Source organism: Mollisia scopiformis (genome assembly GCF_001500285.1).
Source record: "Mollisia scopiformis unplaced genomic scaffold LY89scaffold_12, whole genome shotgun sequence".
Taxonomy (NCBI): domain Eukaryota; kingdom Fungi; phylum Ascomycota; class Leotiomycetes; order Helotiales; family Mollisiaceae; genus Mollisia; species Mollisia scopiformis.
The window spans coordinates 977,073-997,542 of NW_017263592.1; the positions used below are offsets into that span (position 1 = coordinate 977,073).

General features: G+C 48.2%; 7 protein-coding genes across 7 annotated transcripts; 4 read left to right on the forward strand and 3 right to left on the reverse strand.

Annotated features, from left to right (window-relative positions):
• Positions 1–1,345: 1,345 nt before the first annotated feature.
• On the forward strand, positions 1,346–2,876 carry LY89DRAFT_734034 (uncharacterized protein; the record flags this gene model as incomplete). The annotated part of the gene is made up of 3 exons (XM_018219870.1): positions 1,346–1,473; positions 1,524–1,819; positions 1,978–2,876. The coding sequence occupies 3 exons, from the start codon at positions 1,346–1,348 to the stop codon at positions 2,874–2,876; spliced, it is 1,323 nt and encodes a 440-aa protein (XP_018071397.1).
• Positions 2,877–3,261: 385 nt separating this feature from the next.
• Positions 3,262–5,627, reverse strand: LY89DRAFT_70326 (Septin-domain-containing protein). The gene is made up of 4 exons (XM_018217309.1): positions 5,562–5,627; positions 4,741–5,479; positions 4,226–4,692; positions 3,262–4,177 (listed from the first exon to the last, which is right to left on the reverse strand). The coding sequence occupies exons 2-4, from the start codon at positions 5,315–5,317 to the stop codon at positions 3,542–3,544; spliced, it is 1,680 nt and encodes a 559-aa protein (XP_018071398.1). The 5' UTR covers positions 5,318–5,479; positions 5,562–5,627; the 3' UTR covers positions 3,262–3,541.
• Positions 5,628–6,712: 1,085 nt separating this feature from the next.
• Positions 6,713–8,201, forward strand: LY89DRAFT_70362 (uncharacterized protein). The gene is made up of 3 exons (XM_018217333.1): positions 6,713–6,784; positions 6,837–7,092; positions 7,192–8,201. Exons 2-3 carry the CDS (start codon positions 6,919–6,921, stop codon positions 7,918–7,920), a joined length of 903 nt encoding a protein of 300 aa, XP_018071399.1. The 5' UTR covers positions 6,713–6,784; positions 6,837–6,918; the 3' UTR covers positions 7,921–8,201.
• A 294-nt stretch (positions 8,202–8,495) lies between these two features.
• On the forward strand, positions 8,496–10,579 carry LY89DRAFT_782257 (uncharacterized protein). Its single transcript, XM_018222562.1, has 3 exons — positions 8,496–8,622; positions 8,721–9,318; positions 9,379–10,579. The coding sequence occupies exons 1-3, from the start codon at positions 8,546–8,548 to the stop codon at positions 10,363–10,365; spliced, it is 1,662 nt and encodes a 553-aa protein (XP_018071400.1). The 5' UTR covers positions 8,496–8,545; the 3' UTR covers positions 10,366–10,579.
• Positions 10,580–11,996: 1,417 nt separating this feature from the next.
• LY89DRAFT_697291 (uncharacterized protein) lies at positions 11,997–13,636 on the forward strand (the record flags this gene model as incomplete). Its single annotated transcript, XM_018216888.1, has 4 exons — positions 11,997–12,097; positions 12,147–12,382; positions 12,429–13,297; positions 13,412–13,636. 4 exons carry the CDS (start codon positions 11,997–11,999, stop codon positions 13,634–13,636), a joined length of 1,431 nt encoding a protein of 476 aa, XP_018071401.1.
• A 4,228-nt stretch (positions 13,637–17,864) lies between these two features.
• Positions 17,865–19,205, reverse strand: LY89DRAFT_646167 (ribosomal protein L1; the record flags this gene model as incomplete). The annotated part of the gene is made up of 2 exons (XM_018211914.1): positions 19,041–19,205; positions 17,865–18,989 (listed from the first exon to the last, which is right to left on the reverse strand). Exons 1-2 carry the CDS (start codon positions 19,107–19,109, stop codon positions 17,865–17,867), a joined length of 1,194 nt encoding a protein of 397 aa, XP_018071402.1. The 5' UTR covers positions 19,110–19,205.
• A 630-nt stretch (positions 19,206–19,835) lies between these two features.
• On the reverse strand, positions 19,836–20,316 carry LY89DRAFT_70432 (uncharacterized protein). Its single transcript, XM_018217371.1, has one exon. It carries the CDS (start codon positions 20,217–20,219, stop codon positions 19,977–19,979), a length of 243 nt encoding a protein of 80 aa, XP_018071403.1. The 5' UTR covers positions 20,220–20,316; the 3' UTR covers positions 19,836–19,976.
• Positions 20,317–20,470: the final 154 nt, after the last annotated feature.

Sequence of the window (20,470 nt, forward strand, 5' to 3'; positions counted from 1 at the left end):
GCCACGTTCTAGCTATGGAATGAAACAATTCCTCACAATAATGATTCTCCACTTGATATCAACAATAATCCCGCGATACACTTAAAGATTGCAGCCTTTCAAACCACTTGGAACTCCACACAGCTCTACTTGAGAACCTTGTCTATCTCATATAAGTTGTCACAAAGCCCCTCTTGAGACAGATTTGTGGAAATCCCCAAATATGCAAGTTCATGTTGGGCAATTATTTCGTTGTATACCAATCACGTGCACCCCTGGCAGTTGCAGCATCTCGCTTAGCAATGAACCAGCTTACACACTTCTCGTTCTATTGCTGCTTCATCTTGCTGAGAGACTGACTTGTTTCATCTTAGTATTATGTTATTCAATGTGAAATCATCTTGTTGGTTATCTTTCTATTACCCTCTGTGCCCTGAATGTATATAGCTTTGGGAGGGTGGTCTTGAGAAGCGAAGTTTTGACCCTCGACGCAGAGAAATATATCAAAAATGAAAAGAATCTTCACCTCCAAAAGCTAAACCTTGACCAGAAAATAGACCTCAAAGAGAAAACATTTAGGCACCCGTAGGGTGCGTAAATGCCCAAGTGCGAAACTTGTCCGAACATGCACTCGCGGTCCGCCCGTAGGGCGGCTCAGGCCGGGTGCATGTTAGGATCCCAACCAACGGCGCCAAGTCGACAAGGCGCTAGTCGGATCCATGGGAGGAAAATATTTATTTAATCCTACGTAGAAGTAAGCAAAGTACTCTTGAAAGTGATTAGTGCAGATAGGACTGACGAGGCTGGCGAGGTGAGGCCAGCATCAACAAGATCAATTCTCTTTGGGAACAATTATATCGGCTTCACTTGACTTCTTTGAGATGAATTGAGAAGCACCATGACGTCTTGTTAAGGCTCGCAATTCCTGCTGTATTTGCTGCTTCTCACACCATGTCGCTTTTCGTCTTCGTCTCTTTTAATTACATTCAAGAGAAAGATTCCAGAAGCATTATGTCCGCTTCGCAGGATTACACTACCCCCACATTGGGACGGGTGGTTTAAAGATATTTCTTATGAAGAAGCTCAGTCTGACTTCTAAAGTAGAGTATTGATACGTCAGATCCAGAGTGATTGCGCCTCCCCGAGTTACACCTATTTCGTTTCTGATACACAGATCACATCCAGCCAACATTTCCATTGGACTAGAGACTTTGTTCAAAACTAAGCCGAGAACCTAACTCTTCAGGCGTGAATCTTTGTTGCCGCTCTTTCCAACTCTCTCGACTTTGGTGCTAGCGAGTCTTTGCCTTCAACAACCCCCATCAGATAACTTCATCCTTACAACAACTTCTACAAACAACACAAAATGAGCACCGAAGTAGAATCCGAATCCAGCCTCAGTATGGCACAGGAGGCAAGCCCAGACTTAGAAGAGGCTCAACCTGACATGCTACCGGAAAATATGGATTTCACAACCTCTCCACTTTTTCTCGAGTTCGTATACCTTCTGAACCTGATACTCTCGCCTACTAACCTGTTTCCAGCTCCGATTCCTCAGACATGGTCATCGTCCACCTCGGAGTCTCTCCATCGATGCTCTCTCTGCTCGTCCACCGTCACATTGTCAGCGAGAAATCCTCAATTCTATCTCTCTTACTCAATCCCGAAGAAAGTCAACCACCTGAAGAACTTCATCTCCCCGACGATGACCCACAATTGTTCATCTACCTTCTGAACTACATTTACACCAACGCCGTCCTGCCCTCTCTCACCCCTTCCATCGTTACTACCAAATCTTTAACCCCCGCCACAGCAACCCACACCCCCTCACCCTCTATCAGTACGTGAAACTCTGCCTTTGTTTTGTATTTACTTTAGTAGCCAAGGATTGGGGATCATCCTCAGGAGCTCTTCATCAAAGAAGATGTGTCTCAACTCTTCGGATGATCTCCTTCGCTCTCAGAGCTCTATCAAAAGTATACACTAACATATCAACAGACGGCCCGACCAAAGACCACTTAATAAAAACCTTCAAATCCCTCTCCACCAACCCAACCTACACGCCCTTCCACCGCCCCTTCACCGCCACAATCCCCACCCGCTCCGCCCTCTGGCAACACCGCATCGTCACCGACATCGACTTCTCCACCATGCAATCCAAGCTCGTTCAAGGCATCTACCGGGACCTCCGCTCCATCGACCGAGACTTCGACCTGATCTACAACAACCAACTCTCGTTCCACGGCTCCAAACACCAGTACACCGACCTTGCAGACTCGTTCCGGGCTCTGTACCGCGAGAAGACGGCCGAGTTGCGGCCTAAGGGTTCGGAGGGCGATGGGGGAAGAGGAGTGCTGAAGATGCCGAAGACGCATTTACAGCAGCAGTTTGAGAGGATGGCGGAATTGGCTGTGGGACTACCCGTGGAGGTGTTGTTAGGGTTGGAGGTATTGGCTACGAAATACCATATCCCTACTCTGCAGGATTTAATCTTGACATCGATCCTCTCCTCGCACCTTACCTCCTCGACCTTCCTTACGCTCCCGCAAATCAATACTTACTACCCTCTTTCAACCCCCAATTCTCCCTTACGGAAATACATCCTGAAAACTATCTCTTTCCACCTGTTCAGCAAGACTGCTCTTCCGACCGATACAATCGGGGATCTGAATAGAACCGAGAATCTGTATCAGTTGATTGCAACGAACGAAGAGTTGGGGATGGAGGTGTTTGGGATGTTGAGGGGTCGGGGCGGGATCGCGTTTGGGGACCCGAGGAAGGGTGGCTTTTGCGAGTTCCACTGTCATGGTAGGGACGGCGTTTGTGGGCTGGGTGGTGAGGTATGGAGGGGTGTGGGCAGGAAGAGAGCAGCTGTGGAGATGGAGGGGTGGTTCTAGGGGCATGGATGGCTGATGAGGGGCTTGAGAGTGAGATTGCGGATGTTGGTATTTGGAAGGGATATTATGATGGATATGGCGGGGCACTTTGAGGACAGACATTAAGAAAACGCATTGAATTAACAAACATAGATAGCAAATGCAATTTATTTCACTTTAGGATTGTCCTAGTGGTTCAACAGCATAATGTCAAGTCACATCAAGGCAAGCAAGCAGTGTCTGAGACGAATCCCTTTTTCATTCATAACGCACAAACGAAACTGAAAAGGAAGGCAGCCGAAAAGCCAAAGAAGAGCAAATCTGAAGCTACCATAATAAATACAGATTGATACGAAGAAAGAGACATCCACACAAGAGAGGAACGCAGGAAAGGGAACGGAACGCTCAGAGCCAATTTTGTGCCTTTCTCAAACCATTCTTTTCAATCCTCAGCCTGTAAGTAAGCAAACTCCTCGAACCCACCCGTTTTGCCATGAACGTAGCACAAACAACCGACCTCGCAGAAGCCAGATTATTATGCCCTCCCAGAGCTCGACCTTGTGGTAATTTTCTCGCAGTATTAGGATCGATGATTAAAGAGACAAGAAGTGAAAGTAAAGAGGCTATGTGTCGTCGTGTCGGTACCGAGATAGCGGAGGTACGTCCGGGATTATTGGCGGGTCTTCTTAACGGAGAGAGAATCCCTTCCTCTTTCCCTTCTCTTCCAACGGTCTGCCACTCTCGACTCTCGACTTCTTCTCTTCCAATTCCATTCGTTGGCGCTCGAGTTGCTCCTTCATCTCGCGATGTCGTGCGTACAGCTCTTCTTCGCTCTGCTTCAACTTGCTCTCCTTCTCGGCGACCTTCTGTTGGAACACCATCTTCATCTCGGCCTCCATCTTCGCGAGCTTCTGCTCGTGCAGAGTGCGCTCCTCTTCCTGCTTGACAGCCGGGTTGACCTCTTTGAACACACTGGGATCTTGAGCAACACCCATAGCAGTGAGCTTCTCGGATCTGTAGTTCTCATATAGAGCATTGTTGGTGTGCTCCTTGAGTTCCTCCATGTGTGTTCGGATGAGCATCTGTCGTAGCTTGACGAAATCGCAGTGCTCCTCATTGTCGACCTCGATGATTCCCCAAGGATATTTGCGTCCACGAACTTTTCGTCCGTCGGCGCTGGTAATCTCGGAGTTGGCTCCAACAACAGCAAAGGGAACCTTAGACATGATCTCGTTATTCTCGGCAATCGTCTCGTCGTCGTCAAGCTCGTATCTGGGCCCCTCGAAGATTTGAATACCTTGGTGCTTGATGTCTGCGAGGATCTGGCAAAATTAGCATATTGAAAGAATATGGCGTCGTGGCTAACTTACTCTAGCCTTGAATGCCATAATCTCTTCATCGGTCATTGTGTCAGCCTTGGCGATAACTGGGATCAAGTTGACCTTGGTATGCAGTCTGCGCATAACCTCGATATCCAGAGGCTTCAAAGCATGGCCAGTTGGCTGAATGAAATAAACACAGGCATGAACACGGTTGTCAACGATGTTCATGCGGTTGACCTTGTTCTCAGCATCCAAGTATGCATCAAAACGTTGCTCAATGTTATCGACAATTGGACGCCACGACTCATCATTATTGACAAAGTCACCAAAACCCGGGGTATCAACAACGGTCAAACGTAAACGAACGCCATTCTCCTCAATATCTGCGCTTATGGATTGAATAGAAACAGTCTTTGGAATAATGTCCAGACTGGGGCCTTTGCGCTCACGGGGTGGGTAGAGCGAAGTGTTGAATAAAGTGTTCACCAGCGTAGACTTTCCGAGGCCAGATTCACCTGAGACATGTTAAAAAAATGCCGAGGAGATGATTGGATGATACATACCAACTACCATAACGTTGAAGTTGAATCCCTTTCGGACACTCTTTCGGTGCCACTGGTTGGGCAGATTTGCGAATCCAACGTAGCCAGTGAGCTTTCGTCGCACAATGTTGCGCATATCCGAAGCTTGTTGAGCAGCGATTTTTGGATCTGTTGAGCTCACGGTCTGCGGTGCCTCCAAGGTTGGAGATACAGCCTTGCCATTAGGAACTGGTGCTGGGGCTCTGGTGGGTGCCGCTGGGGCAACGCCATTTGTGGCTGTATAGAAACACAAGATGTCAGCCCAATTCTCCGTTTTATGCTTCCGCGATGTCTGATCAAGCTTTTCGGCAACCCAGTTTTCCATGGACTCCTCGGTTTGGAATGCCATCGGAGATAGACTTGGCGTATCGACATCGAGCATACTGCGGTAGTGAGTGACCGATGGAATCGACCTTTGATGGCGATGCAAACTTCCAGGATAAATCTGCGAGCTTGAGGCCATGTCGATCTCCTTTAATGCCATGGTTGTACCTCTCTGAGAGCTCTCAGATCGAGAGATCCGTGAGTGAGGGAGGAGGCTGTTGAAGGCAGAAGCCATGGTGGAGAGGTATCTTGTGGAGAGTCGAACCCTTATTCAATCCGTTTGTGATGTATTCGAGTAGACCTGGGATCGTAATTGAAAGCATGCAGCAAGCCTATCCATGAAATGGAAGGATTACTACAGCTCGATCCCATGTGTCATCTCGGTGAGCGGTGGACACTTCCATCTTCAATGACTGAACTTTAAATCGTCCAAGGAGTCCTGGATGCTTACTGCCATCTAAAAGAAATATATTGCTTACCCATTGTCTCGATTGTGATGTGGAAGGATCGATTGAGGTTGTCGTGAAGGAAGGAGTGAGGTGAAGGTCTACTTCAAAAAAAGTTCGGATTAGCTTCGTAGAACTTGCTTTTGCTTGCGCGGCAGATTTATGGATCAAGAAAAGACCACTTCAGTTAGAGCAGGTGAACGTTGTAGTTCATTCGTATTGATAGGATGGAGTGATGCGCAATGCATGAATACGACGATCTGCACATACCAAAAAGAGTTGTCCTCACAGTCGTTAGGCTTCGCGTGTTCGCGTCGTCGCAATATCGATACTGGACGAAAGAAAATGGCTCGGAGTACTCGATCTGCAGACGGCGCGTTCAGAGTCAGTTGTGGGTTGATGGAGAAGAGATGTGACAAGATTTTGGACGCTGGCCGTAGACGTTGAACGGCAAAAGGGGTTATGGCAATTAATGACAGGGTTCATGAAGCTGTCATTTAAGTGTGGCCCCGGATGGTATGTGCGCGCAGCGAGCAAACGTACCACAGATGATCGTGAGTAACAATTGAGCGCCTGCGAGGGTGACAGAAGTGAAAGTTTGCGAGACGTGAGATGTTGTACCTCTGGATACTGTACGAAGTACTTTGCGTATGGGGTTGAAGAGAAGGAGGTTTGTGACGGTACGACTCGAAGAAATTAATCTGCTGGCTCCTCTCCACGTCCAAGTCGGAAAGGGGATGCCGCTAGGCCCAATAAGGTCTGGTCTTAAAATCATGTGATGTCGACAGGCTTTAAAATTCTCCATGGCCTGGAAGCGGTTTAGCCTTCTTTCCTTATCCCACATCTACCGGTTGTCACTCATTGGCCTGCATATCCAGGGGCAGATCTCAATCAGAGACAGACACGCACGGGAACAGAGACAGAATTTCACGACGTTGACGACGACGAGGTGAGGGACAGGGCGTAGAGGAAAGAGGAGCAGAGAAAAGGAAAGACCAGAGGTCAGTTCTGCTGTGTTGATTATCGACTGCACACAACATGGAGATCTCTAACGGCTTGCCAGCGTGGTCTCGTGACACTGCATGCATGACGAATTGCTTCTGCCAGTGGAATCCTTAGGCTCTTTTCGACTTGCGGGATCGCAAGTGAGACTGATGCGCTGGAGGAAGAGAGACTGAACACGTCAAGAATCGCAACGAGAACGCGTTCTGTACGAAGTGTCGTGATTCAGCGGTACCAGAGACTCGGAGAGCAAGGTTCGTCACCACTGCCATGAAGCTATGTTCTTGCACTCATGGAAGAGCCTAGGTCGACGTGTCGCAGCTTTCACTGTGAGACTTTCAAGTTCTTCTTTCTGGAGAAGCCACCAACGTGCATCAATCCTAACAATATGGATTCCAATGCATCCAAGACCAAGGAAGGTACGCCGGATGGTATGGCCAAGTACGATGACCCTGACTATTACTCCCCAAAATGGGCAAAAGCTGCTCCCAAGATCTGGAAGCCTTACCTCACGTCCTTCACTCTCTTTTCAGACCTGCCCATCGAAATTCGTCAAGCCATCGTAAGTAGCAAACCTCTATTCTTCATACTCGCTATTGCTCAGAACATCCATCTTTCCAATTCGAAATTCTAGGAGAAAACTTGAAACTAATTGCTGTAGTGGAAATGGTCTCTCGCGGCACGTGTTGTCGAAGTCAAGTTCAACGTCAATCATGGTTTCTTTAGCACCAACAAGCCACCAGTAGCGTTGAGTGTTTGCAAGGATTCGCGTGATGCTGTCAAATACCTATACCCCATCTGCTTTGGTACCATCATTCACGAAGCCGCCATCGCCTTCAACTTCTCACTGGATACCTTGTACCTTGATGCCGACCTTGCCCCCGAAGTGGTCCCATTCATTTACAGCTGGAAGGGTTTGGAGGCTGAAAATCTGCAAACACTAGCAATTGATCGTTATCTTGACGAAGAAATGGAGGAATTTGGTTATGGGATCGCTTTCGAGGCTATCAAAACTCTTCGACAAACAACTCGGTTAATGCCTGCACTGAAGAAAGTTCTGATGGTTGCCAAACTTGATGACTACTGGCACGAACATGGTTTGCCTGAGGGTAGCGGAGAGATAAAACTGATGGAGTCTTTACCCTATGATCTCCAACGGTACATTGACGAAGAGTGGCACATGGATGATGAGGATGGCGCGTCGGAATGCCATCAGCTCCCTAACATGGATGATGTTCTGGAAGGCTTTGATGCTCCGTCCAAGAGTGTAGTGTGGGGTTGGCGACCTACCGAACTCCCACTGCAGCCTCATCCTTGGGACGAGTTAATTGGTGATAGTGAAGGTCATACACCCATTCAGATGTCTGAGAATGAGGGCGATGATGACTGAGAGAGGCAAACTCCGGTCAGTGGAGAAGAGAATGCGACTTATCATGCTTTGCGAGAATGAGCTACGACTTGTTGCTGGGATTGAAGCTTCGCTTCGACGAGATTCGAATGGGATGCGATGTTAGGAGTTGTTACTTATGAAAATGATACCCTGGGACAGGTGTTACTGAAAATTTGCTTGGAAGATACCCAGGGACGAGACGGACTGGCGTTAACAATATCGCCATTTGTAGCAAGAGCATTTAGCTATAGGTAGTCTTTGAACACATCGAGCTCAGCCAGACAATCTTTGCCTCGTCACAAGTAGAGACGGACACATGAACACGCGCGACAAATTTCTCTTTTCGATTAAGCGCTCGGAAGGAATTGAATATAGACTGTGAAGTGAAGTGAATTCTTCAAATTGCCGTTTATATACATGAGGTCGAAGACTGGAATGTGCCAAAAATAGCAAAGTGCCAGCTAAATACGCTGTAGCCAATCAATTGCCCGGACATCCGAGTGGGGTCTCGTGTCAAGGGATCTCAGGGGTACAAACTAGCGAGAAGCAGGCCATTCAAAACGTCACATTGTCGACTTCCAGATTTCTTTACTTCACCTACCTACACATTATATTCCCGGGCTGCATGATGGTTCATAGCACGGTCGAAAAGAAGAAAAGGATTGGTGCTCCGAAGAGCAGGAGGGGTTGTCAGACATGCAAGTATGATCACATCTCCGTTCCCTGATCCTCTCCACGTTGCACATCTCTAAACATACAAAGCTCTCCTCATCCTCGACTCCAAGCACTAACCTCCTCAGGGTGCGACACAAAAAATGCGATGAACAGAAACCAGCCTGCACCCCGTGCGTGCAAACAGGACGAACATGTGACTTCCTCCACCCCACCTCGACCCCTCTATCCATTCAAAAGTCCAAAGGTCCCTTAAAACCCGTCCCACGATCACGCATGATCCAGCTGCCCAAGTTGATACCAACACCAACATTCGGCTCCCCATTCCTCAGCCATGAACTCCCTCACTTCGAACACTTCTTTCACCTCCTCACGTTTTCCTCTTTACCGCATCACTCCAACACTTTCCTCAGGCTCATCCTGCAGATCTCGCATGAAGAGACATGTATACGGCAAGCCGTCATCGCTATATCGGTTCTACTCAAATACCAGTCGAGACACCATCATCCATCAGTCAATGTGAAGGCCTATTTGGTGGAGGGTTACCTTATCTATGCGAAAGCGCTGGAAGGCGTGAATAGGAGGGTTGCTGAGGGAAATGTCGAGATCGCCCTTCTTGGCAGTATCTTGTTTGCTATGTTTGAGGTGTTAGCCGGCCGAGAGGCAGTTGGACAGCATCTTCTGGGAGATGGTGGGAATGTATTGAGAGAACGGTTGCGGAACACTGTGAGTGCTATCTCGGCCACTTTCTCCATCCCCAATTACCGTCAGTTAATAGGGGAATAGAAACCATCAGACACCCTCCTCGATATCCACCAAGCATTCTGCTGTCTCGACATCCAAGCCTGCACCTGGGACACCTTCTACGGCTCTTTCGAAGTCCCCGATCCCATCATTCCATCCACCTTCCACTCCCTCCAATCCGCCCGCCTCACATTAGACTCCATCACCTACCGAATGTGGCATCTCCTGCGTCCCATAAAACCGCACGAACAAACCCTCCCCTACTCCCCACTTCCCTCTCTCCTTGCCGCCAAAATCTACCACATAAACAACCTCCTATCCATCTGGCAAGAAAGATTCGCGCAGATGGAATTTAAACCAGAAGATATCGCTGGTCACAATATCCTCAAACTCCAATACCTAGCCGCGACTATAACCCTCTCAACAATGTTCTACCGCGACCAACTCGCCTACGACGCTTTCCTGCCCTCTTTCCGCTCCATCGTCGACCTTGCGTCCTGTGTCCTTTTCCCTCCCTCTTGTAAGCAGAAAGTTCCACAGGGTAAAACAGCACCCACATTCGCCTTCGAAACAGCGCTCATACCGTCCCTGTACCTCACCGCCCTAAAATGCCGCGAGAAAATCCTGCGAAGGAGAGCAATCGAGCTCCTAGGCTATTGTGGGACAGAAGGGGTCTGGATCGGCGCTGCTATGGCGGCAGTCTCTATGTGGATCATGGGACTTGAAGAAGCGGATCAAGCAGAAGGAGGTTTTGTGAGGGAGGAGATGCGGTGTAAAGAGGTGAGGGTTAATATTGATCGGAGGAAATGGAGGCTGTTGGTTATGACGAGGAGGAGGGGGAGGGATGGGGAGATGGAGTATTTGCCGTGTGGGTTGAGTTGGGGGGATGAGGAGGTGGTGGTGCAGGGCAAAGAGAAGGAGGAGGAGGATTGGGAGTTGTTGAATAAGATTGCGGATTGGCGGGCGAGTTTTCGGACATTGGATGTTGTGCTTAGGATTCCGGGGCGGGAGAGGAGAGGACGAAGATGAGATTGGTTGTGTCTTGATTGGAGAGACTCGAAGTATGCGGTATGATTCGAACGTACATATGTATATCCAATTGTTGAAGATGTTTGTAACAATATATCCTGTATTATACAGTTGATTGAGGGATGTCGGGTGGCGAGAGCGATGCCAACCTCAAATCGAACATTAAGTCAACATCTTCAGTAAAAGAACAATCGAGAATCAAATATTCATCCTCAGTCAGATAAATTCTCATCTCAATACGTCAATTTTCATGGTCTTGAGAGCATAGAAAGTTGAGGACCAAGTTGATATAGTGTACCTACCTAGTCATATTCCAGCTTGCTAGAAATATGGAGACATGCTGCTTCAATTTGAAGAGAGTGCATAAATGAACAGAATTTGTTCAAAGATTCAAAGTCCATTAGTAATTGAGTCCTTTAAAACGGCATAAGTTCTCTCTTCAAATTAGAGTAAAATCATCGAATGGCAAGAAACTAACATATGACCAGATTCAAAGTCCGTTATTAATTGAGTATTTTGAACCGGCACAAGTTCTCTCCTCTTCAAATCAAAGTAAAATAATCGAGTGGCATGAACTAACATAGGATCAGGGGCGTACACTGTAGACGTCCGATTGCTTAGTCATGCGAGTAATGTTCTTCTTTCTCCTTTCTCATCCTTCACTTATCTCAAACATCTCTCATCTCCAAAAACAAATCATTCAACAGCCCAACCCTGATCTTTGCAACAATGCAAACGGAATGCAGTCCACTTGTCATCACATCACCAAACAAACATCCCAAAGCTTACATCACAGTCGCCCCAGCCCAATAAACATTAAACAACGCCGCCTCCCTTTTCTTGGATTTGCTCGCATCACGATCTTCACATGGGTTTTCTAGAGAAATGGGCAGATCCTGCCAGGTCATCAGCAATGTTTCAAACAAATTTCTCCGTGAGCGACATCAGACGGAATCGCCCCATCGAAAATTTCCATTTGGATGCAAGCTTCAGGGGGAGCGACCCGCTAACCTGGCTCCGAAACATCGATCACTGGGAATCCTGGGATAAGCCCGTGCTGAATATATTGAAGTGAAGATTTTCCTACTTCCTTCAAACAACACCAGAGATCCTATCTAATCTTGAGCCATTTTATCTGCTGGACGCCTCTCGCATGAGCCTCCGATTTGGGCAGTGGCGCCGCGCGAATGCACGTTGAGCACTCTCGCTTCGTCGGTTGGCGCCGGACACCTCAATATTAGACATGTCCACGCAATGGACCTTTTAGATTCCAATCAGTCCTCACAGGAGTCCATGGGCCCAGAACCTCGAAAAGTCTATTGTTTGTGGATCATCAAGATTACCCCGCCGTTAGAGAGATGCCGACCGAGTGGAAACAAACATCCTATGACCGCGAGGCCCCATTTCTTCTATGTGTATATATTCAAGAAGTTTAATCCTCTCAATTTTTCTCATCAGCAGCTTCTTTGCTTCACGTTCTTTACAGCTTTTTTAAGCGTTCCATTCTTTTCACTGTCCAGTTCATCGTCTTCGTCGATTGAATCGATAGAAGCTGGGATACCTTTCTTGTACAACTCCGAGACTATCACGATCACTACGCTGTGCGAAGATTTACAGAGCTTTTCTTCACCATGTCCTTCTCCAAGATCTCTGCCCTCGGTGGGCTTGTGGCTTTTGCTTCCAAAGTTGCCGCACATGGAACAGTCACGGGAATAGTGGCCGATGGTGTCTAGTATGTGAAGAAAGATCCATCATTTTCATTTTAGCTAACAATTGTATAGCTATGAGGGTTACTCCGCAAGCTTCCAATATCTCCAAACTCAGCCAAAGGTTGTTGGATGGTCAATCCCAGAGGATTTGAGCAACGGTTTCATTGCTCCAGACGCATACAACTCCAGTGATATCATCTGTCACTTGGCTGCTACCAATGCACAGGCCTCCGCACCTGTCAAAGCTGGAGGTATCGTTGAGCTGCAATGGACTGCTTGGCCATCATCTCACCATGGCCCTGTCATTGGTTAGTCAGACGCCCCGATCTAAGATTTTTAGCTGACTCCTTTCAGATTACCTCGCTAACTGCAATGGCGACTGCTCAACCGTCGACAAGACCACTCTTGAATGGTTCAAGATTGATGCTCAAGGTCTCTATGATGACACCACAGTTCCTGGAAACTGGGCATCCGACACCTTGATTGCCAACAACAATTCTTGGTCTGTTACTATCCCCACCGACATCGCCTCAGGAAACTACGTTCTCCGACACGAGATCATCGCCCTTCACTCGGCTGAGGAAGCCGATGGAGCTCAGAACTACCCTCAATGTGTGAACCTCGAGATCACCGGAACAGGAACCGCCACCCCATCTGGTACTCTCGGAACCGCCCTGTACTCTGAGACCGAGGCTGGCATTCTCGTCAACATCTACGCATCCCTCTCCACCTACGATATCCCAGGTCCAACTCTGTACTCTGGCGCTATCAGCATGTCCGAGACCCAACAACCATCCGCCACCGCCGTCAGCTCTGGCATAATCGGAGCAGGAACTGGTGCTGCTTCAGTAGCATCAACCACCGAAGCTGCCTCATCAGTTGCGATCTCAGCAGTTGCAGCCTCTTCCTCAACTTCTTCAGCTGCAGGCGTAGCAGTCACATCATCCTCCATCTCTGGCCTCCCCACCCAAGTAGCCGTCACCTCTGCCCCATACGGAAACAGCACTGTTCCCACGAGCACCAAGAAGAGCAAATCAGCATGCAAAAGCAAATCCAAGACCACCTCGCCAGCTATCCTCGGCACCTCATCTGCCATCAACGTCGGCGCCGTCGTAACCTCATCCTCAACTACCATCACCAACGACTTCACCACCGAGACCTTGGCCGTCACATCCGCTGACTCGGTCACAATCGCTACAAGCGCTCCCACCTCCGTAGCTGCTGTAACCACAACTTCCTCCGCAAGCCAACCTTCGTCCACCTCGACCACGCTGCCCGAAGGAACAACCCTCAACACGCTCCTCTCCTGGATCTCATCCTTCTACAACAAATTCAAGGGCACAAGCTACGACTCCGCGACCGTGGCACGCCGTCACGCCCGCGACTTGGCTGCGCGACAAATGAACCAGTTCACTGGGTTGGGGGTCAAGGCTACTGGTACTGCAACGGCTGGATTCGGTGGTCATCACCACCACCACCATCCTCATGGAACGGGTGCTTTTGGTTCGGGGGGGTTTGCGAAGCCTACGGGCAAGAGCCATTTTAAGGCTGCTGGGTTTTAGTTGTCTTGAGCCCTGATGATGAAGGAGGGAGGGGGATGAGGGGGAGATTTCTTGTATATATTCATTTGGACATTCTTCTTCGTTGTATATTTACATTTACATTCCAATAGATACGAGCTTGCTCGATCATCCCGAAATTCCTCCTCCACCTCCTCATTCCCTCTCCCATATCTTGAAGCCATTCTCATGGGTGTCTGATATCTAAACCCTAGGACGTTCACGCCCACTAAATGCGAGCCCAAGGATAACCACAACGAACATCCCGGCGATCAACATAATCAGCGGGAACGGCACCCGCGGGTTCGCCATCGGGTCTGAGCCGAAGTTTCCGTCTATTGCGGCACGGGGGGTGAGGGTTGGCATTTTTTGGGGTTTTTTTTCTTCTCCTTGCTTTTCGGTCTTCCTTTTCTTTTCGGATTCACGGATCTCAGTGTCTAGGCCAGTTAGTCTGTGCAAGGGGATGGAGGTCAAATGCATACAGAGCAGGAGATATCCGCCTCCCAGAACAGCCTTCACATGTTATCCTCGCCTGGCGCTGGCAAGCTCACAGTGAGTATCACGATGATTGAAGAGAGATTTGGTGCAGAGACAGAAGTCAGGATATCTGTGCTCGGGAGCTAGATAAATATTTCGGAATCGCGGAGAAGAGAAAGCGACCCTCCATTATTAGGTAAAGGGTAGGGCGGATGTGTGATTGGATGGTTGTGTGCCAATAAGGGGAGCTGGTAACGGGAAAAGAAAAACACGAGATGGGCAGTGAGGTTATACTTTTTATTTGATGGAGTTTCATGGTTTGGAGGGTAGAGGGTACCTAGGTAGGAATAGTTTCACGTGACCATATGTTTGACTTGGAAAATTGCATCGATTTTTTTGTAATGGGATTATATTGGCTAAGTTAAGTATAGAAGGAAAGACTTGTTTTGAGTATGATTAAATTTAACTATGGTTAAATGCCTACCTAGATATTTTCTGTTTTCCGACGATGTCCATAGTCGAGGTCTGGTGTTTTGATCGCGTGTGATTGGCTATCGGACTTAAGAACCGAGGGAAGTATCACCATGTCAACAAACACGTCCCTCATTAACCTTCATCTTTTCCATTCTTGTTCTGTACTTCTTCAAATCTTTCTTGCACATGTAATGTTTTCTTAACTTCATGTCATCAACGGGTTCGGTTTATATTTTTTGAGAGATGCAAGCAAGATGCAAGCAAGTGTGAAGTCACATGTAGCTAAAATGTGCACGAGATTTCCGTTGCGCATCCAGATTTCGACTGTTTTTTAATGTACTTCTACTGACCGTTCTGGACCTACTCTTTCGATGCACTCGTTTATGCGTTTCTTCATTCGTTGCAGCTGGACAATTATCGTATCTGCGCGCTTCTACACAGTGCATCTTATTCTTCAAATGCAGACAAACCCCTGTAGCGTGTCGCAGAACGCGTCGAGTGTGTCGGCGGTGCCGGATCGCAAAGCGTTCACCGAATCAAACTCCAATCACAAAATTCGAGAGGTTGGGGATTGACTTGACCCCTAAGGTCCTGAGCCTTATTGTGGGTGTATCAATGTCGGGGTCTGTCTGGAGCATTGTTCTACGGGTGCGGATAGAGAGTTCTGTCCATAATTGTCAAGGCGTGACTTGAAGTTTTCACACTTTTGGCAGCAATAGTGGTGCGATGTTGTTTCTGCTTTTGTTTCAATTGAATTGAGAATGTTAAGTAATGGTTCATGCAATTCTAATTCGATTCAACAGATGTTCACCTTGTTCTCAAGTTTTCATTGTGTGAAGAGGGGTTCTCGGTAACATGCGCTAAGCGAGGTGGTGAGAACTTGCAACTTACAACTTCTTCAATGTATGTCATTCTTCTTACTTACTATACCGCTTCTTTGGAGTGATTATAGAGTTGTAAGATGATACAACTCGCAGATTCCGTCTCAATTCTAAATTTGAAGCATTTCAATGGCGACTTCGTTGCAAGTCACATTACGGCTCCGAAGTCACAATGTTTTATGGTCAACGTCCACTTAAAGAGTACCGAAGCTGCAGCATGCATAGCCACTTCAGACATCCAACCCCGGTCTCACTGTTGCTCGAGCAACCAAACATTCAATTTGGGAAGTTTTCGCAATTGCTCAATGAATGCTCCATGACGATGTAATTTGGACTCGTTTCTATGACTATATACTGTCGAGAGCGCTACTCACCTACACTTCATCGTGGCCCCTTTTTCCCCGTTTGAATTGGCTTCCAAATGGTACCGGAGTCGTTCGTATGTACTATTCTATGTACTATTTACTTGCTTCCAACCTCCCTCGTTTCGATGCAGCTGGCAATGCCACACCAACTCACTCTCCTTTTCTAAACTCTTCACACCTGGCTTTTCTTTCGTAAATATCCTCGACAACAGCAAATCCTCCCAATTGAGCTCGTCAATCCTGTCCGCACTATCTACAACTACAACGACAGCATCTACAACAACAGCACCTACAACAAAAGCACCTGCAGCAACAGCACCTGCAGCAACAGCACCTGTGCCTCCAAGCTCTTTCCCTCCACCAGCAAGCTCATAGAGAGCACGTCCGGGATACTGCCTTACAACCTCCATTCCACACCCAAACCTGCAGCAACAATGCGTAAGAACTCCTAATCCCATCATCTCTCCCTCCAAATTACTAACTCGCCCAGTGGACCAAAGCGCAACCGTGACGCTGGTATGTGCCATAGCCGGCATCCTCGTCACAATAGGCATGAACCTCATCAACCACTACACCAACAGAAAACAAAGTGCGCTTCCCCCTCCGACCAAGATAGACAATGGTGAGCTAATCAATATACAGGACGAGGGTCGGATATTGAGAGCTCTGCTAGTTGGTACAGCTACCGACTCCGCCATAGACGATATCGACGAATCGAGAACACACTTCCGGGTCGCAACCGACGAGCTCCCAGACAGCAGCAACGAGACAATCGACGACACGCTCACGTGTCCGAGCGCCGTCGAACCGGACGTGATCGATCCCACAGTCAACGACAGCAACGTCGTGACCGAGGCCAGGATTACGGTCGAGGCTATAGTCGCCGTGACCGCAGCGTGCGGGTCCCAGATCGGGCCCATGTATAGTGGATGAGGACTCGGCGGGGAGATTATTTGTGATCCGCAGATGGAGGTGGAGGTGTGGTGAGGACTTTGTGTGGATAGCGGCTGGCCGCTGGAATCGGAGGTTCTTATGTTTGCAGAGTGGGAGAAGAAGAATGGGCAGGGAGGGGAGAGGAGGCTATATGCAATTGGGGAATCGTTGTACGGGAAGGAGTAATTGGGTGACGAATTGGTGTTTGCTTCCTTTGCTGGCAAGAAGCAGAAGGTCATCATGGACTTGGGGAGTCGAGATTCATTTCTACATGTTTTAATTTAATCTTATTTTCATTATGAATTTTTACGTTGCTTCTCCGCCAACGTGCTTCGGATTGCAGTCGATCTCCCATTCCTTAGCCAAGGTCCCATGAGCTTTTTCGAGTTTGATACTTCCATGACTGCAACGGTCTCAACTCTTTCTAGACAAAAGCCTAAGTGGATCCCGGGCAGCGGCCCATTCGGGCAATAAGTACTTCAGCAGAAGTTTCTGATTAGCAAAGCGTGTTGAGATGACTATCTTAGAAAGATGTAGGAAATCAAATACAGGACTGATCAATGACACCCAAACCAGGCAAACATACTCAAGAACGACGCTAGTGCGAACCCATAAATCGCAGCGTTCGCTCCAGTGAACTTGTTGTTTAACACTTTCTTTGGCCGTAAGGCAAGCTCGCCATGTGCCGAGCCAGTCAAGAGAATTGATAATGTAGAAAGACCTGTTATAGACCAAATTAAAGAGACTCTGGAATCTTAGGTCAAGACAAAGTAACAGGAAAAAGATTGGCAACGGAAAAAATGTTGATGGGAAGATTAGCAAAGTTGATGAAAGGATTGAGTTTGTGATGAACCGGGATGGAATGCAAAAGTTTAGGGATGTTGAGGGACCGACTTCGGTGAAGAGATGGGAGATGGGAGTTGGAGAACAATTCATTGAAGGATATAGGACAAAAGCAATGATCAGAGGATATTTCGAAAAACCTGTGGTCAACAAAATGTACATTCTTGCAAAGGAACAAAGCTCCCAGTACATTTTTGCCACAACACCCAAGCACCAAAGACGCCTGCAATGCTCTCCCTTCCCAAAAGACAAGGAAACCTACGCCACAACACCATGGCTCTTCTTGCCCTTCTTCGAAACCTTGACCGAAGCAATAGGAACCTCGCCCTCGACATCTTTACTAGCCTCCTCCTTCTGCTTCCTCAACTTCTCTTTCCTCAACGCAATCTCCTTATCAAGAGCATCGTCATTACTCTCCTTCAGCTTCTTCCCCTCCTTCCCAACCACACCCTCCAAAACCGCACTCTTCCTCTTCTTCCCCACATTCGCCGCCTTCTCCGCCTTAGCCTTCACCTCCTCCTCGCCCAACACATCCCCCTCATCAACCCACAACTCATCCGCCAACCAAATCGGGAGCGCCGCCGTCTCGGGCCCCTTGATATGCAGAGCTCTCACCCCTCTCCAACGTCTCGGTACAAACTTATCCACCACCTCCTTCGTCACAGCCTCGATATTCTCGGCCAATTTCTCAGCGCTCCAGCTCGAGTAGCCGACTCGAACCGCCGTGTTCGTAGAAGGAGATAAATGCACCAACGCACATGAAACCGCCTTCTCAACCTCGCTCGCGATCTGCTTCGCCGTCCCCGCACCGCGGGTCTCCGTATCGCCCTTCGCCCTTGCAATACGCTTCCCATCCGTCTTCGGCGCCGGCGCGGCAATATTAACCGGAATTGGTCGCTTAGTAGTAGACTTGTAGAACGTCTTGCCGAGTAACTTGGGCAGCGAAACAATGATCCTGTCGTCCGCCAGGAAGATGTCGTGCTCGGCCATCAGCTTGCGCTGGGCTTCGTACTGGGTCCATTTCTTCTTGATCTTGTCGAGGCCGACGACTTTTGTGATGCGGGCCGCGAGCTCGGGCGGGAAGGCGGGCGAGGAGACAATGTCTTTGTAGGTGCGTTGGGGGTCGGCGACGATTAGGCAGATGGTGGTCGAGGTGCTGCTGTTGAGGGGGTGTGGGACGGTGATTCGGGATGGTTTTAGGCGTTTGGTGTCGGTGATGTGTTTTTTGGTTGTGAGGGTGAGCCAGATGGGGGTGGAGAGGCTGTCGTCTGCTTCTTCGTCATCGTCTTCTGTGGGGAGGAGACTTTGTTTTCCAGATGACTTTGTGAGCTCGGCGGCAGAGGATTGGATGTGTGATAAGAGAGCTTTTGAGGCTTTGAGTGTCTATGGAGTTGTGAGTTTCTGTGCTGCGAAAAAGCTGGGGAATTTTTGTACCTGTTCGCTGTTCAATTGGTATGGGGGATCGCCCTCCACTTTCGTGGTAAGCGCAGTAGATGGTGCCATATTGCGATCGCACAGTACTTCAATCTCCAGCTGTAGATGAATTGTAAGTTCGGTGGGAGAAGTAATTTGCTGCGAGTATGCGATTGTGAAGCTGTGCGATTGTCCCGCCAAATATTTTTCGATATCTGAAATTTTTAGCGTCGGTAAAGTTGTCAGAATCGCCGATGTGAACCTTTCCTATTTGGGCCTTTTAAGTGAGTGATGAATTTGGCTTGGAGTTTGACAACATTCAATAATAATTAGTCAAAATTATTGGATTGGATATAATTGTGCTATTGTATTAATATGTACTGTAAATTCTAAGCGTTAACCACAAATCCGTGTTTATTTTTGCATTATCCAACCAACCATTTCGAAGAAGTTCGGGCGCCCAACAGCAGTAAGTAACAAGGCCGGGAAAGACATGTTACTTATGAAGCTCCCTAATCACAAGATTTGAACTCCAAGACCCATGCGTGACCAAAAAACTAAAGAAGGCCGCCTTTCCTCCGTTACAGCGATATATAAATGCGTCGCATGAGTATTGTTTTTTTTGGTTCCTTGGTCCACCCATGCTGAAGCGGTCACAGTCCCTGAATATCATCATAGCATAGCCGCGGTTTGGAACCTTTGAAGATTCTCAATTACCAAGCTTGTTGTGCAGTACTGAACGGAATACGTAAGTACAAGCTGTCAAAATGATACACTTAAACCTTCCCTCCTTCTCACGTCTCCATAATCATCCTTCACTCATGTCACACCGCCCCGCTCTGCACCTAACATAAAAAAAAGTACCTACCCCTCCCTCACCCATCTCGCACCCGTTCCAGGCCAAAAAAATCCTTTCCACGGTGCTGCTGACCGAGTGGAGAGCAGCTCGGAATTTCATCAATTCGCTGGTGGTGTGCGAGACCCGATTTGTCTCATACGCGCTGGAAACCCCCGTCCCTGTGTCCGTTCCGCAGCAGGCTGGCTCAAGATGCCTACAGTAGCGCGACAGACCCAACCGGCACGCACGCGACGATGAGAAAAGAGGCTGGGATGCTGGGATAAAAGAGAGGAGCTTGGACAACCGTGAACGCGACAGACACCGGGAAGTGAGAACAGAACAGGACAGGACAGCAGATGCATGGTGGGAGAGAGAGAGAATTGTAATTGTGTATAGATATATATATTGGTAGATTTCGGAGAGTGAAATACTGTCCAAGAAAAGTATAAAAGTTTATCGGAATTATGATTATCTCGCTCGCTCTGACAGGCCGGCCCCAAATGCACGTCATAAATTTGTGCTGCTCCGATTTAGCGATTACATACAGCAGAACGCGCTAGGGCCTGCTCAACTCGCGTTCCTAGCAGAGACCCAATCTTCCATCGAGACCGTG